The sequence below is a fragment of the Ovis aries genome, chromosome 19 (assembly GCF_016772045.2).
Source record: "Ovis aries strain OAR_USU_Benz2616 breed Rambouillet chromosome 19, ARS-UI_Ramb_v3.0, whole genome shotgun sequence".
Taxonomy (NCBI): domain Eukaryota; kingdom Metazoa; phylum Chordata; class Mammalia; order Artiodactyla; family Bovidae; genus Ovis; species Ovis aries.
In genome coordinates, this window is record NC_056072.1 from 12,566,207 (window position 1) to 12,581,237 (window position 15,031).

A 15,031-nucleotide genomic window follows, 5' to 3' on the forward strand; every position below is an offset into this window, starting at 1 on the left:
TTCTCCCTGTTCTGTCTTAGCAAAATGAATGAACGTTTCTTATGATACAAATCTAATTGTCTTCTAGAAATGAAAGTGTTTGTTTGTCTCCTTTGTTTCTCAAGACAAAAGAATTTTTTCCTCTTTTCTTAGGAGTCCACTAATAAGTTAAAATTTTAATGAAAAATTTCCTGATTCAACAGCTGGGACAAGGATCAGGTGACAAGGGAGGAAATCATGAACACCCTGAGAACACCTTCTTCCACTGGTTGTCTGAGCCAGAGCTCCAGCACCTTCCCACCACATATTCAGTTCCCAATGCCTTTCACTGTTCTCAGACTTTTCTCTTAAAATCTCAAGATCTTAAGACTCAGGTAAGATGTTCTAGGGGACGACAGAGGATGAGATGGCTGGATGGCATCACCAACTCGATGGACATGAGTCTGAGTGAACTCTGGGAGTTGGTGATGGACAGGGAGGCCTGGCACGGTGCAATTCATGGGGTCGCAAAGAGTCGGACATGACTGAGCAACTGAACTGAACTGAAGATGTTCTAAGATACTTAACCACTCAGGTCAGGAGACCTTGTTCTTGTATTGCCAAATAATGTAAGAGTATGCTTTTTTTTTTAACTTCTGAGTTCTGCATTTAAATGTTAAGCACCTCTTAAGCATTGAGGGCAGAGGCCTTATCACACTCATCTTTGGAACAGCTCTGGATCTGAGCTCACATGTTATATATAATACATGCTCAGTAAAGGTTTTGCAGTTTATTAGTTTCATATGTATGCGTCAAAAGCTAAAAAGTACCCATGCCCTTTGCCCCAGCTAGCCCCATGGCAAGGAATTTATCCAAAGGAAGTAATTGAAGAGAAGAAAGGAAATTACACAGAAAAGTGCTATAAAATATGTATTTGCTAAATATTAGAAACACATGAAGTGCTTATTAACAGGGTAATGATAAGTTGCAGTACACGATCTTAATGGAATGTAATCCATCCTGTCACTAGATAAACAAATACATTGACTTCCAAGGAGTGAGAAATAGAGCAGTGAGTCAGATGCCTTCAGTGAGAACACAACCTGGCAGAGTCTTCTAAAATGATCATTACAAAACTGTGCAGAAACAGAGCGTTATCTGCGGCCTAATGTTAAGAGAGAGGAAAAAAAAAGCAGATTATAAAACTGTCCGTACACTATGATTGCAACTTGAAACGTGTGAGGCCGTAAATAAGGTCCAGTGGGCACATGAAGATACTGCGTGATTAGATTATAGGTGATATTTTCTTTAGCATCATCACAATTGTTTTTCAAGCTTTAAAGTTTCAGACCATCTCAAACGTTATCTGAGAAAGGGAAAGCTGTTCCTGGGACTCGGGCTGTTCAGGTTGGCAGTGGCATGAATGATGAGGTTCTCTCCAGATAGGGCTGTCACCAGTTGATTGGGAGGAAATGGTCCAGGCAGCCTGGGAGGACTGAGTCAGGAAAGCCTATCCATCTGTATATCTAGGAGTGTCCATTGAGCACCACCGTGGGAGCCAGCCTGTTCCGTGTCAAGGGCTGCATCACAAGCAGAGCCTGTGAGGCCCTTCCAAGCTCTGTCAACAGCACCACTTAAGCACGGTGCCAGGTGGGGGAAAGGCTGAAGTCTGGGAACCTGACAGGAGGGTTGGAATCTGTGAGAGCTGGAGGCTGGCTCCTCATGCTGCACTTCCTGCATGAAAAGAGCTATTGTTTCCATTCTACAGATGAGGAAACTAAGCTCAGTTGGCCCTGTTATCCAGTGTATAAGTGATAGGGTTGAAATTAGAAACCATGCCTTCTCAGTTTGGGCCAGTACTTTTTTCTGTTTATTCCCCTGGGTTCTGGATCAGGTGGTGATGCACGTAACCAGATGGAAGAGACCTGCCTGAGGGGGAGCTGGAGCCCTTTGAGAAAAGAAGGCACTGGGGAGTCTATTATTGGGACTGCATGATGGAACATCCTGGAGGCCAGGCATTTGAGTTTGGACTTGATACAGTGTATGCTAGGGGAACCTTTGTAGGTTGAGGGATATGACAGAGAGGGTTTAATGAAGAAGTCTGGCAGTGTGTGCTGGCCAGTATGATCAGGAGGGAGGCTGGGCCAGACACCCAGTACAGTTTGTGGGCAACTCTTGTTCGGTCTGATCAAAGAGGCACCCACACCTTCAGCTCTTTGGAAATATATTTTCCTGCATCTCCAACCACAATATTGGAATGGAAGCTGCCATCTTGTTTTCCTCTTCCCTGTGGATACCACCTCGTGGTCCAGGGATGAAGATCTGATACAAACTTGGCCAATCAGAGCCCTTCCCTGGGGATTTCGACCTTGGCCTCAGAGGGGGATTGGTCTCACTCCCTCTCGGATGACAAAGATGTGAGTCTGGGATCTCTCTTACCACTCAGAGAACTGAGAGTCAGAGGACATGCTAGCTAGATTCAGTCTCTAGTTTTCTCTCACTGAGGACTCGCCACGCATTGCCCATGCCACAGGGTGAAAGTTACTGCCTCTTTTCAGGCTAAGTTAGTCTGAGTTGAATTCCGGTCATTTATAAACAAGCAAGTCCTGACATTGGCGGTAAGACCCACGTCTACTCTTTATCATTCAAATTTTGAGCACAGGTCTCAAAGATACTTTAGGATTGTTTTGGGAGCTTTGGATCCATTGTTTCTTGCATGTAAGAAGTTTTAAAATCCGTCCTCATTATTCAGTGTCAACTCAGAAACTCCAGCCTTGCTGGAGGGACACAGCTTTGGGATCCCTTCAGAGAACGATGGACGTATCTCCTTCACTGGTGTAATGAGTAAAATTGCTGCTCAGAACACTTTCCCGCCTGCTCCTTTGTGATTCAGACAGAGACGAAGAGAAAGTGATGTGGACAGGACGGCAACACAGGACAGCCAGGCATTTCCTGTACAGATGGTAAAGGTATCGTCTGAACTTCTCTCCAGCAAATGCATAGATAAGGGGATTGAGGCAACAGTGGCTAAACGCAATTGTCTCCGTCACACTGATGGCCAACTTCAGATCCCTCTTCACGTCACACTTGGGAAAGAAGTCATAGAGATTGAGCGTCTGTAAGAAAATCATGACATTATAGGGTGTCCAGAAGAGGAAAAACACGACAACCACCAGAAAGATCAGCCTAATGGCTTTAGCTCTCTTGTGGTTCTTGCAGGAAAACAATGTCCGCATGATTCTGAAGTAACAGTAACTCATAATGAGCAGGGGGAGCAGGAAGCCAAGAAAATTTATTTCCACATTGAGGATCACAGGCCAGATTTCCCGCAGGACCTCAGGGTAGTCACCAAAGCATTCGTTTTCTTTCTCTTTGGTGAACATGAACTGCGGTGTGGCCATGAGGATGGCGGCTGCCCAGACGCCGAGGCTGATGGTGACGCCGTGCTGCACGGTCCTGTTGTTCATGGAGTTGGCAGCCAGGACAATGGCCAGGAACCTGTCGATGCTGATGACGGTGATGAAGAATATGCCTCCAAAAAGCCCAATGAAGAAGAAGGCAGTGGTGAGTTTGCACGTGGCATGGTGAAGGCCTTGCTCGTTTATCACATAGTGAGTCCAGAAGGGCAAGGTGGCTACAAAGAGCAGATCGGACAAGGCCAGGTTCAGGAGGTAAATGTCAGTAATACTTTTGGACCTCTGGCTGTTGATGAGGGCAAACACCACCAGCAAATTTCCCACCAGGCCAAAGGCAAAGACGAGGGAGTAGAGTGTGGCCACGAAGGCAGTTCCCATGGCCACGATGTCCCCCATATCACAGGCTTCTGCAAGGTCATAATACTCCAAGGTTTCTGAAGTTGATTCAGGGAGGGTGGTGTGCATGGTGAGCACCTGGATGAGAAAGGAAGACAAGAAATGGCATGAGTTCCCAGAGAAACCAAGTTGGAATTCCGCTCCTTACATACAAAGGCAGACTGGAAGAAACAAACTTTTGGTTGGGTGTCTGACCAGTACGTTTCCCAGGGTCCTGTGTGCCGTCTTATTTAATCTCTGTGATGGAGGCTATAACAGACCCCTCTGACAGAGAGGACACCAGGCTCTGAGATGCTCAGTGACTCGCCAGGAACGACACAGTAAATGGCTCAGTTAGCATTTGAACGTCAGTCTTTTGAAGCTTGAGACAGATATTTTTTCCTTTGATTTTCAAAAGTCTATCTGAAAGGTAGCCAGCTTAACCAGGGTGTGGATGGGTGAGAGAGGACCATGAGCGAGGAGGGAGGAGAGGGATGGGGTGGTGTGTATTAGTTGCTCAGTCGTGTCCTACTCTTTGGGACCCCATAGACTATAGCCTGCCATATATCCTCTGTCCATGGGGATTGTCCAGGCAAGAATACTGGAGTGGGTTGCCATGCCCTCCTCCAGGAATTCTTCCCAACCCAGGGATCAAACCCAGGTCTCTCGCATTGCAGGCAGATTCTTTACCAACTGAGCCACCAGGGAAGCCCAGGAATACTGGTGTGGGTAGCCTAACCCTTCTTTAGGGGATCTTTCCAACCCAGGAATCGAACTGGGGTCTCCTGCATTGCAGGCGGATTCTTTACCAGCTGAGCTAGTGCCGTAATTCACACTTCCATTTCAAACTTCCCCAGTGCCATTCTCCACCCCCTTCCTTTCTCCCACCTCTCTACCCTCTGGACTCCTGTTTCTCCTGCTTGAAGACTGGAGAGAGGTCTCAGATTGTCACAGAGCCCTGGGCAGACCTGCACCCAGAGGCCTGTCTTGGTTTTTGAGGGCCATTTCTTTTCCTCTTCCTCTATGAACCAAATCTTTCTCTTCCTTAATGAATAATCGTTAAGGATTATTATTCTTTCCTTAAGGAATAATCCTAGAGTCAGACACTCTAGGGTGATTACCTTGCCTTGATTTGCCCAGGACTCTTTTGGTTTTAGCACTGAAAGTCTCACATTTCGGAAACCCCTAAGTTCTAAGCCAACTGGGATGGTCAGTCACCCTACAAGTGCAGAGGGTGTGGCAGCGTCACCAAGGCCTCTGCAGTCACGAAGGGGCCAACGGATCCCAGGTGGAGGGCAGGCTCGGTTAGCCTGTGGCCTCGGGTCCCAGGGGCTAATTAATAATTACCAGTCCTGCACTTCACTGTGGCCTACCCTCCCCCACAGTTCTTTTTCTGTTCCTTTCTGGACAGGAATGGAAAGGCAAGACATTCCTGCTCAGGCTGGGCAGTGGCACATGCCCATCCTCTCTTCTCCCAGCCAGGACTCACTCCAGAGTCTGCATGGGAAGTCCTTTCGCCATGGGCCTCTGGGGCCCCTCCTCTTCCTTGTGATACCACAAGACAAGCTCTCAGAAACCTCAGCACACACCTCCTGCTTGTCACTGCCCGTCTCCCAGCACAGCTCAAGCCAAAGCTCACACTTCTCTAACCAAGGGAGTTTCCACACCTCACTACACCCTTTTCATGCTGGTTATACCAAGATGGTGTCTCTGCCACAGTGAGGACCCACCCTTCGCTTCTCCCGTCCCAGCCTCAGCTTGGCATGCTGGTCCACTTCTCTGGCTCACCCAGCCTGCCGGCGAAGTGGCCCAGGGCCTTCTGACCTGGGCCGTCTCAGGCTGGGATGGAGTCCTCAGCCCCAGGAAAGTGGGTGCTCTCTTTGCTCTTGGCTACAATGCCCTTTTCTCAGAGAGGATCCTCTAGCCATGACTTTAATCAATAAAAGTTAAGTTGAACCGTATAAAGTGGCTGATGTTCAACTATTTTTAAGTGACAGCAATATCAGATGCTCAGCTGAAATGTGGGGAGGCAGGGAGCAGCCGCGTGGTGCAGGTGGCATGCGGCTGGAGCCCGTCTTCCTGGACTTGCAGCTTGTAGGGTAGCAAACAGTCAAGTCCTTGTTGGGGATGCTGGGGCTAGCTCCCCTCTTCCTCATCCTCCTCCCCCCCCCCCCCCGCAGTGTCAGGAGCTGGCAGTGTTGACCTAGAGAAGAGTCCAAGGACAATAAAATCATTTTATATCTCTTTGGAGCCTGTATTCAGTCCTAAAGCCCAGGAATTTGGTGCTTTTAGATTGACTTGATTTCTTTTTTGAAACTAAACACATTTTAATAGAAAACAAAATACAAAATAACTTTTCAGAAAACAGAAATATTTAATCCTTTTCCCAAAAATTAGAAGTCGCTTCATCCTCAGAGCATAGTTTTTGATGCGTGTGTTCGTACTTAAGATTTGTTTCACAGACTGTTCATTTAACTGCTATTGCAAAGCAGATGGGAGGGATGGTCTCAGGAGGAAAAGACGCTGGAAAAGCCACACCTCAGAATCATTTGGAAATTCAGCATTGTTTAATTCTTTCTTTTGACTTTTCACTTCTAATTATTTTCATTTCTTTACCACAGTCCGTCCTTTCGGGGGAGAGAATTGTTAATAAAGTGCAATAGAAGTGCAATCACAGAAAGAATCTTTCCCACCGTTGCTGCGAGAGCCCAAGACTCTCTCAGTCAAATCCGCCCACCCACTTCCAGAAACATGTTAGCTGGAGTGACCCAACTGTCCCCCAGGAGTTTTCCCTTTCTCCCAATACACTGTGCGACCAAGTTCTCTGAATTCCCTGAACCTCAAAATTCCACGTAGCACAGCCAGTGCCAGGAGTAAAACCTGAAAGATGAGAGCAGAGAAGGCCCCTCTGCCAATGCTAGGTTTCCTCTTCTCAATAGCAATTATAATAACAATAATAAAAAGGCCTGGTTCTCTGTAATCAGAAAAGGAAAGACATCTGCCAGGATGACCCTGCCCCCTTTCCTAATTCTCACCCCCGCATTCCTCCCTGGCTAGAGTGCCTTCCACCCAGTGACCCTGCAGCACTGCTCCTGGGGAGGGCGCCTGGCCAACACCCTCAGGTCAAGGGCAGCCCCAGCAAGGCAAGGGCACCTTGGTGCCAGAGATAGGGAGGGGCCACATGAAGACATGGTGGGATCTCTGTGATTCCTGTCTCACGTTTGTTCCGCATCACCACCCTTCCTGCCCCTGTCCTTCCACACTTGGGGGCTGAGTGGAGAGTGGTGGGTTGGGGACATCTGCAGGGCAAGGGGGGACACAGGGAGTCTTTCACAGTCAGTCAGTGATTCCATCTGTCTCTCCTAAGACTTGCCGTCTGGAGCTCTTCACATGCCCCAGGCTGAGGCTGACTTGATTTTTGCCAGATATGCACGTGCTGGGTTTGATGTTCTCTTGGCACTGTGTCTCATACACAGGGACCTCCTACTAATCTTCAGGCAGGTGTCTCTGGATCACTGAAGAGCAAGGAGAAGGTGAGAAGGGCACGGGCACACACATGGCAGCCCTGAGCCAGGGGCCCAGCAAGGAGAGAGGAGGACCAGACACCTCCTTGCCCCCTGCCCCCAGTTTGTTTCAGACATCCTGGCCTTTCCCGAGCTCTCGCTGCACCTTCCCTGACCTCTCGCTGCACCTTCCCTGACCTCTCGTCACAAATATCCCTGGAGCCCTTCAGCAGGGCAGTGAATTAAATACAGAACTTTCCTTTCAGAACTGCAGTAAGGCTTAAATAACACCAAGTGTCTAGAACTTAATAGTTTTATCCAGGTACCTTTTCAGGAAAGGTGAGCCCAAGCAGGACCTTCTATTTCTAGGTCCTCTGAGATGTTCCAGCCCTGGGCCAGGAAGCTGAAGATAGGACTCTTGGCAGCAGATGAGAGTGGGGCCAATGCCCGGGGGTCAGATGGCTGTCAGGGATCTAATTGGCTTTCACTCAGGCTGGACACTGGCCTCCTGGCCCCCCAGGCACCAGAAATCAAGTGCAAGAATCCGATGCAATAAGCCCTTACAGCATGTAGTAAGTGAGGTCCATGTAGATGGGGTTGCCAGGGGAAGGATGGGTGCTGGAATGAAGCATTAGCATAGGTCCCAACGCACTAACCTAGGCTGCACCACACACATCCCCCAACTATACTTGGGTCTCCTCATCCTCTGCTCTGTTAAGTCAACGTTTTACTAAATAATGCTGGGCTAGGAGAGTCTGGGCTGAACCTAGAAGCTGAGCTTTGAGTACACATGGCTGTCTTAGTCAAGTAAAAATGAATTTTGTAGAACCTGCTCTAAAAAACACCCAGCCAGCTCTGTGGCTGATCCTGTCCTACTTCCTCTGGTCACTTCCTTTTCTTTGGCCTGCTCACTTATTTTTTAACCTTTTTTTTTTTTTTTTCGGTCATCATTACCCACTTTTTCCAATCAGCTTCCCTTTTCTATACTTCCTTCTCATTAGGTGGCCTCCATCCCCTTTCTTCTCCTCAACGTCTTTTTCATGTTGCTTCCCCGTCTCTTTTGGCTTCAGGTCCTGCTTACCGTTTTCTAGATCCAATATGCCTTGTTTGTTAACCTCCCTTGCTCTCATACAGAAGGGTTTGAGGTTCAGTCTAATGCCAATTGTTAGGCTTAATATTTTTCCTTTGGACCAAACAAAACTCAGGAATTGCTTGATCCTGGATCCCGACTTTCCCCATGTGGTGCCAGTGTCTCTTGACATTCCAGAACCTGAGGTTATCTTCTGAAAGCCCCAGGTGAGAAGGAGAGAAGGCTGCTGTTCCTGGGGACCCACTAAGTGTCATGCTACAGACACAAGACCCTATTTAATTCTTGCCACAACACCTCATGGCAAATGACTGCAAAATAACCACCAGCAAGCAGAGAGACTTCAGTAACTTATCAAGGGCACAGCAGAGCCAGGATTTTAAGCCAGATGCATCTCTTCACAAAGCCATGCTTCCTGCCCTGCACCAGGTTTCTCCTCTTGGAGGGAAATTCTTCAGGTTACTGCAGGCCACATCTCTAGAACAAGAGCTGGAAAATAGTAGAGGTGACCCCCCCACACCTTTAAAGGATAAAATTCATGATGTGACCCTGAGCACTGTTCCTGGGTTTAGACTCAGGACCCAGAAGGCTGACCCTCAGTGAAGTAGCAGGTGGGGAATGGAGGGGGAGGAGATATTATTTGCCTCTCCAGCCATGACCAGGTGGGGTCCTCACTGTCAGACCCTCAGAATCTAACTCTCAGTAATGTGGTGAGAAAATTTAGATCCTTTTCTCTGGAGAAGAAAAGGCTGAAAACTAAAGGATCAGCTTCTTTCCTGCCTTCAGATACGCAGAGTTGCTCTTCAGAGCTGCGTACTTCATAGGGGTCCACACGCCCCGAGATCAGCTGGCAGACCCTGAGCATCTCCCTCCCACCTGTGCCTCAGTGCCTTGAAGTGGGTAATGCAAGCCCAGGACTGGACCATCTCTGAGAGCCCAGTCAGCTCTGGATAATCAGTTTTCCAAGGACCGAACAGAAGGAAACAGTCTTAAAAGAGCAGCATGGGTCTTGGGTCAGCGAAGTGTGGCCTCGTGTCCACAGAGTGACTGCCCAGCAACCTGCGAAGCTTCTGGGCTCACAGGCACCCAGCGTTCAGATGAGGTTCTGCTTGGAGACAGAGAGCTGAATCAGCTAATTTGGGGTTCTGACAAATCTGGAGTTCACCACGGGCTACATGGAAAGGTGCTCAGCCTGACTCCAAGTCCACACCCCTGGCTCTTTGAGCCCCTGTGTTTTCAGAACCTGGTGGTTTTCCAGTTTACAATGATGGTTATTTTTAGAAGAGACCTCTCCTTAGGATTCAGAGAGAGCTAAGGCTGAGAAGGCAAAAAACAGGCAGATGGAGGGGCCTTGAATTCCATGCTGAGGGGCAGCAGCCACATTTTACAGCTTACACCGCATCCTCCTTGCAGTACATTGAGTGACTCTATTCGTGCAGCAAGTCTTCAGCCTAGAACGACTTGGCATGACCACCCATCAGCATTTTATACAAGCCAAATGCACAGCCCAAGCCAAGACCAGTAACAGGAAAAGACCATACGTCGGGGAGCTGCCCCTGCACCGAACCCGCCTCTGTTCTGGGCCACGCCTCCCGCTGCTTTCCTCTGCAGCGTCCTTACTGGTATTTATCTCTGTCAAAGTAAACTGTGAAATCTAGAGAAGAAATGTTTTATGATTTTCCTTTCTTAGTAACTGAAGACATGGACTCGCTTATTAATTAATTGTGGATTAAGTCAATATCTATTAAGTATCTTTACCATACACTGGCATAAGGACAAGTAAAAATTAAAAGTAAGAGGCTTAGTTCTCCCTGCTGAAAATAAGGGACAAGAGTCCCCTTGTCTCCTTTTTCTTAGAGCATTTACTTTAGAAGACGTACAGTTGTGAGTACCTTCTCCCTCCTTGGACATGTGATCATTTCCTCTGCAGCTTTCGAGCTGGGAGCCATCTCTTTGAAATGCGCATGTTGGTGCCCAGACTCCCAGTGCCAGGAGGAGGAGAGGAGCCTGACTTGGGCCGGAACCTGGCTCCAAGTTACACAACTACCTCCGATCATAAAGAGATGAGAAGCTTGTTTCTCCTCTGGATGGATGAAGCCAGCTAATACAGATGACCATGCTGAACTTGGGATGAACTGTGTGTGACTGTCAGGTTCCCTGACTTGAGCACTAGCTGTTGAAGCTTCCCTGGTGGTGCAGAGGTTAAAGCGTCTGCCTGCAATGTGGGAGACTTGGGTTCGATCCCTGGATCGGGAAGATCTGGAGAAGGAAATGGCAACCCACTCCAGTATTCTTGCCTGGAGAATCCTGCGGACGGAGGAGCTTGGTGGGCTACAGTCCACAGGTCACAAAGAGTCGGACACGACTGAGCGACTTCACTTTCACTTGTTGAGTGTCTTGAGAACACGTGTCTAAGGGGTTGTGTCTGAAGTGAGATTTTTTTGTGTATCTTTACTACCTCATAGCAGTTTGCCTGTGACGCATATGATGTTTAATTCTTATTCAATAATGACAGAGTTCTTCTAAATAGACATTTCTCCAAAGAAGACATACAGATGGCTAACAAACATGTGGAAAAATGCTCAACATCCCACATTATCAGAGAAATGCAAATCAAAACCACAAGGAGGTACCATCTCACACTGGTCAGAATGGCTGCTATCAAAAAGTCTATAAACAATAAATGCTGGAGAGGGTGCAGAGAAAAAGGAACCCTCTTACACTGTTGGTGGGAATGCAAACTAGTACAGCCACTATGAAGAACAGTGTGGAGATTCCTTAAAAAACTGGAAATAGAACTGCCATACGACCCAGCAATCCCACTGCTGGGCATACACACCGAGGAAACCAGAATTGAAAGAGATACGTGTACCCCAGTGTTCATCGCAGCACTGTTTACACTAGCCAGGACATGGAAGCAACCTAGATGTCCATCAGCAGACGAATGGATAAGAAAGCTGTGGTACATATACACAATGGAGTATTACTCAGCCATTAAAAAGAATACATTTGAATCAGTAGTAATGAGGTAGATGAAGCTGGAGCCTATTATACAGAGTGAAGTAAGCCAGAAAGAAAAACACCAATACAGTATGTTAATGCATATATATGGAATTTAGAAAGATGGTAATGATGACCCTATATGCGAGACAGCAAAAGAGACACAGATGTAAAGAATGGAGAGAATAGTATTGAAACATGTATATTATCATGTGAAACAGATCGCCAGTCTAGGTCCGATGCATGAGGCAGGGTGTTTGGGGCTGGTGCACTGGGATGACCCTGAGGGATGGGATGGGGAGGGAGGTGGGAGGGGGGTTCAGGATGGGGAACACATGTACACCCAGGGCCGATTCCTGTGAATGTATTGCAAAACCCACCACAATATGGTAAAGTAATTAGCCTCCAATTAAAACAAACAAAAAATAATGACAGCGTTCTTTCTCTACTATCTTCATGGAGAGGTTTTTCTGGGTCAGATATTTTGCTTTTCATTCTGTTTCCCCAACAATAGGCACTGTGCTTGTTTCTGTGGAGGTAAAAATGTCTTAAGATACAGTCTGTGTGAATTTTTTACTATTGTTTCATAACAAGAGTGTAAGAAAAGTGATGGGGTGCATTTGATAAGTGCCCTGTGAATATGGGCCAATTTTGCATTTATCTATAAATTCATCTAAGTGTTTCTGGTTGTATTTCATCCATGTTATTGCGGTGGCTGCGGTCTGTTCATTGTCTCTGCTGAATAGGATTGCACCGTGTGAGTGTCCCACGGTCATCATCTGTTTTATGCTGGTGCACCCTTCGGTGGCTTTCAGTTTGAGACCTTGGTGAACATTGCTGTCATAAACATTTTTGTGTATTTATCTACAGCCCCTATAGTATGAATGCTTTTATTTTTTGGCTAGGAAAAGGAGTACATCAAGGCTGTATGTTGTCACCCTGCTTATTTAACTTATATGCAGAGTACATCATGAGAAACGCTGGGTGGAAGAAGCACAAGAATCAAGATTGCCAGGAGGAATATCAGTAACTTCAGATATGCAGATGACACCACCCTTATGGCAGAAAGTGAAGAGGAACTAAAGAGCCTCTTGGTGAAAGTGAAAGAGGAGAGTGAAAAAGTTGGCTTAAATCTCAACATTCAGAAAACGAAGATCATGGCATCTCGTCCCATCACTTCTTGGGAAATAGATGGGGAAACAGTGGAAACAGTGTCAGACTTTATGTGAAGAGTTGACTCATTGAAAAAGACCCTGATGCTGGAAGGGATTGGGGGCAGGAGGAGAAGGGGACGACAGAGGATGAGATGGCTGGATGGCATCACCGACTCGATGGACATGAGTTTGAGTGAACTCCAAGAGTTGGTGATGGACAGGGAGGCCTAGTGTGCTGCGATTCATGGGGTCGCAGAGTCGTACATGACTGAGCGACGGAACTGATGCAACATGTGGGACCTGAGCTCCCTGACCATGGATTGATTCCATGCAACCTGCATTGGGAACATAGAGTCTTAAACACTGGGCCACCAGGGAAGCCCCAGTATGAATGCATTTTTAAAATACAAACCAAAAAAATAGATCTACTGTATGAACTCACATACGTGAGGGTGAGAAACAGGCAAGGATAATCCATGGAAACTTTAAAACCCTTGTAAAGCTACAAGGACAAGGAGAGAATCAGTGACCGTAAAGGTGAGGATTGGGGTGATTTCTGGGAGGGCAGGGGTGGTGATCCGGAGAGGCCTGATGGAGCTGCCGGGGGCTGGTCGGGTTCTCTGCTGCTGCCTGGATGATGGTTAGGTGGGAGATCAGTTTATGAGTTGTTGACCTGCACACTGTCCTTTGAGTGTATTATGTTTTCAGATGAACACAGGTTTAGGGAAAAGACAAAGGGCACAGGAACATATTTAAAGAGATGTTGTATAGGTTTTCTTCCCTACCAAGAGTCACAATTCACCCACATGTGTGTCCACTCAGACTTTCTTTCTGAAGATGATGTTTTCCAATGACACAAACCTTCTGAGCCCGAATGTCCTCACAGTGATTATAAAAGCATACATCAATGCTGAACATCAAAGTCTGTCAGCAATTTATTACTAAAATGGTTTTCATTATAAATGCAGTAGATGCTCATTATAAAAAATGCAGATGGTGCAAAAAAGCATAAAAGAAAAAGGAAAGAAAAAACTCAAGAAAGAAAGAAAAAATACATTTTTTTAAGTTATAGGGAAAAAAAACAAATACCTAGACAAGGAAAAGACATGTCACTTTTGAACAGAAAGTCAAGAATAAGGTAGTGCCAGAAGGAAAGATCATAAAAAGGCTTGCTGTCCATTTTACTTATTTTGTTCCTAAAAATACAAATAGTATGTATATACTTCAGACTCTACAGCGGATTCTTATTGCTCCTATTTAAAAAAATCTTTCTAGGAGTACATAGAGAAGGAGCATGAAACAGATGTGGAAAGTTAACAATAATAATAATAATAATGGGAATTCCACAGTGGTCCTAGTTGCTGGGACTCCACGACTTTATTGCCCTGTGTGTTGAATCCCCGGTTAGGGAACTAAGATCTCGCAACGCTTGCAGTACGGCCAGAAAAAAAAAATGATGATGATAAAAATAACTTTGATGCTGTTTCTTACCTTAGAAAGTTTACAGTAATTCCTCAATATCATCCAGATACAATCTTACCTTTTAATTTTTTCTTTTATTGTAGTTGATTCATAATGTGTTAATTCTGCTATAGAACAGTGATTCATATATGTATCTATTCTTTTCCATTATGGTTTATTACAGGATATTGAATATAGTTCCCTTGGCTGTAGTGTAGAACCTTCTTTTTATCCACCCTGTATATAATAGCTTGCAGATGCAATTTTAAATGATGCTTTTTTTATGGGCATTTCTCCATGTCCCTGAAATGTAATTACTAATGCTTCTAATCATATTTCATCATGTTAAGCACATCATAAGTGATCTAATCAGTCACTGTCTTCCCCTACCAAGCCCCCTAGTACATTTAGGCTATAAGATCCTCTGGAAAATGGTCTCCCTTGTTGCCAAGTAAAGCAAACCAGCCTCATTAACCCACTTTGACCTCTGACCACAGTGCCTCACCCAGCGCGCCCACAGGTGCTAAACGAGCCCTCCGCTCCTACCTGGGCTGGGTCTGGGGAGGGAACCTCGAGAGGTGGTGATGTGCCAGTCAGCCTTCCTGTCCCACGCACAGTCTGTCAGAGAGTATCTCCCTCTCTTCTGAGGGCATCTTTATTTGCAAAGTTAGCCAATAGTATCTGGTTTCCTGTGAGGAAGACTATCTTTAGAGGCTGCTGCAGTCTCAGAAGCTCCAGGCTGGAGGCCAGCTGAGATGGGAGGGTCTGAAGTCAGGGACTAGGAAGAGCCTGGGGCAGACCCAGCGGGGCCAGGAGGGAGTGTGTTTACCTGGGGACTGTGTTACCTCTCTCACTGGGCAGCGGGCGGGAAGTAGAGTAGCTCTAGTGATGTGCCTTCAGGCAGGCCCAGAAATAGAGTCTCAGTTTTCCTGCTAATAAAAGGGAGCCCATAATACTCACTGGACAGCACTGGGGTGCAGATTAAATGAGCTACAGTTTTTCTTCTCAAAGTGTGATCCCAGCTGGGAGCTTCTCAGAGATGCAGCGCCTCAGGCCGCTGCCACCCCAGACCTCTTG

At 46.6% G+C, this 15,031-nt stretch overlaps 1 protein-coding gene across 1 annotated transcript; it reads right to left on the reverse strand.

Moving 5' to 3' along the window:
* Positions 1 to 875: 875 nt before the first annotated feature.
* CX3CR1 (C-X3-C motif chemokine receptor 1) lies at positions 876 to 14,584 on the reverse strand. The gene is made up of 2 exons (XM_004018235.5): positions 14,501 to 14,584; positions 876 to 3,848 (listed from the first exon to the last, which is right to left on the reverse strand). The coding sequence occupies exon 2, from the start codon at positions 3,837 to 3,839 to the stop codon at positions 2,763 to 2,765; it is 1,077 nt and encodes a 358-aa protein (XP_004018284.1). The 5' UTR covers positions 3,840 to 3,848; positions 14,501 to 14,584; the 3' UTR covers positions 876 to 2,762.
* Between the last annotated feature and the right edge of the window lie 447 nt (positions 14,585 to 15,031).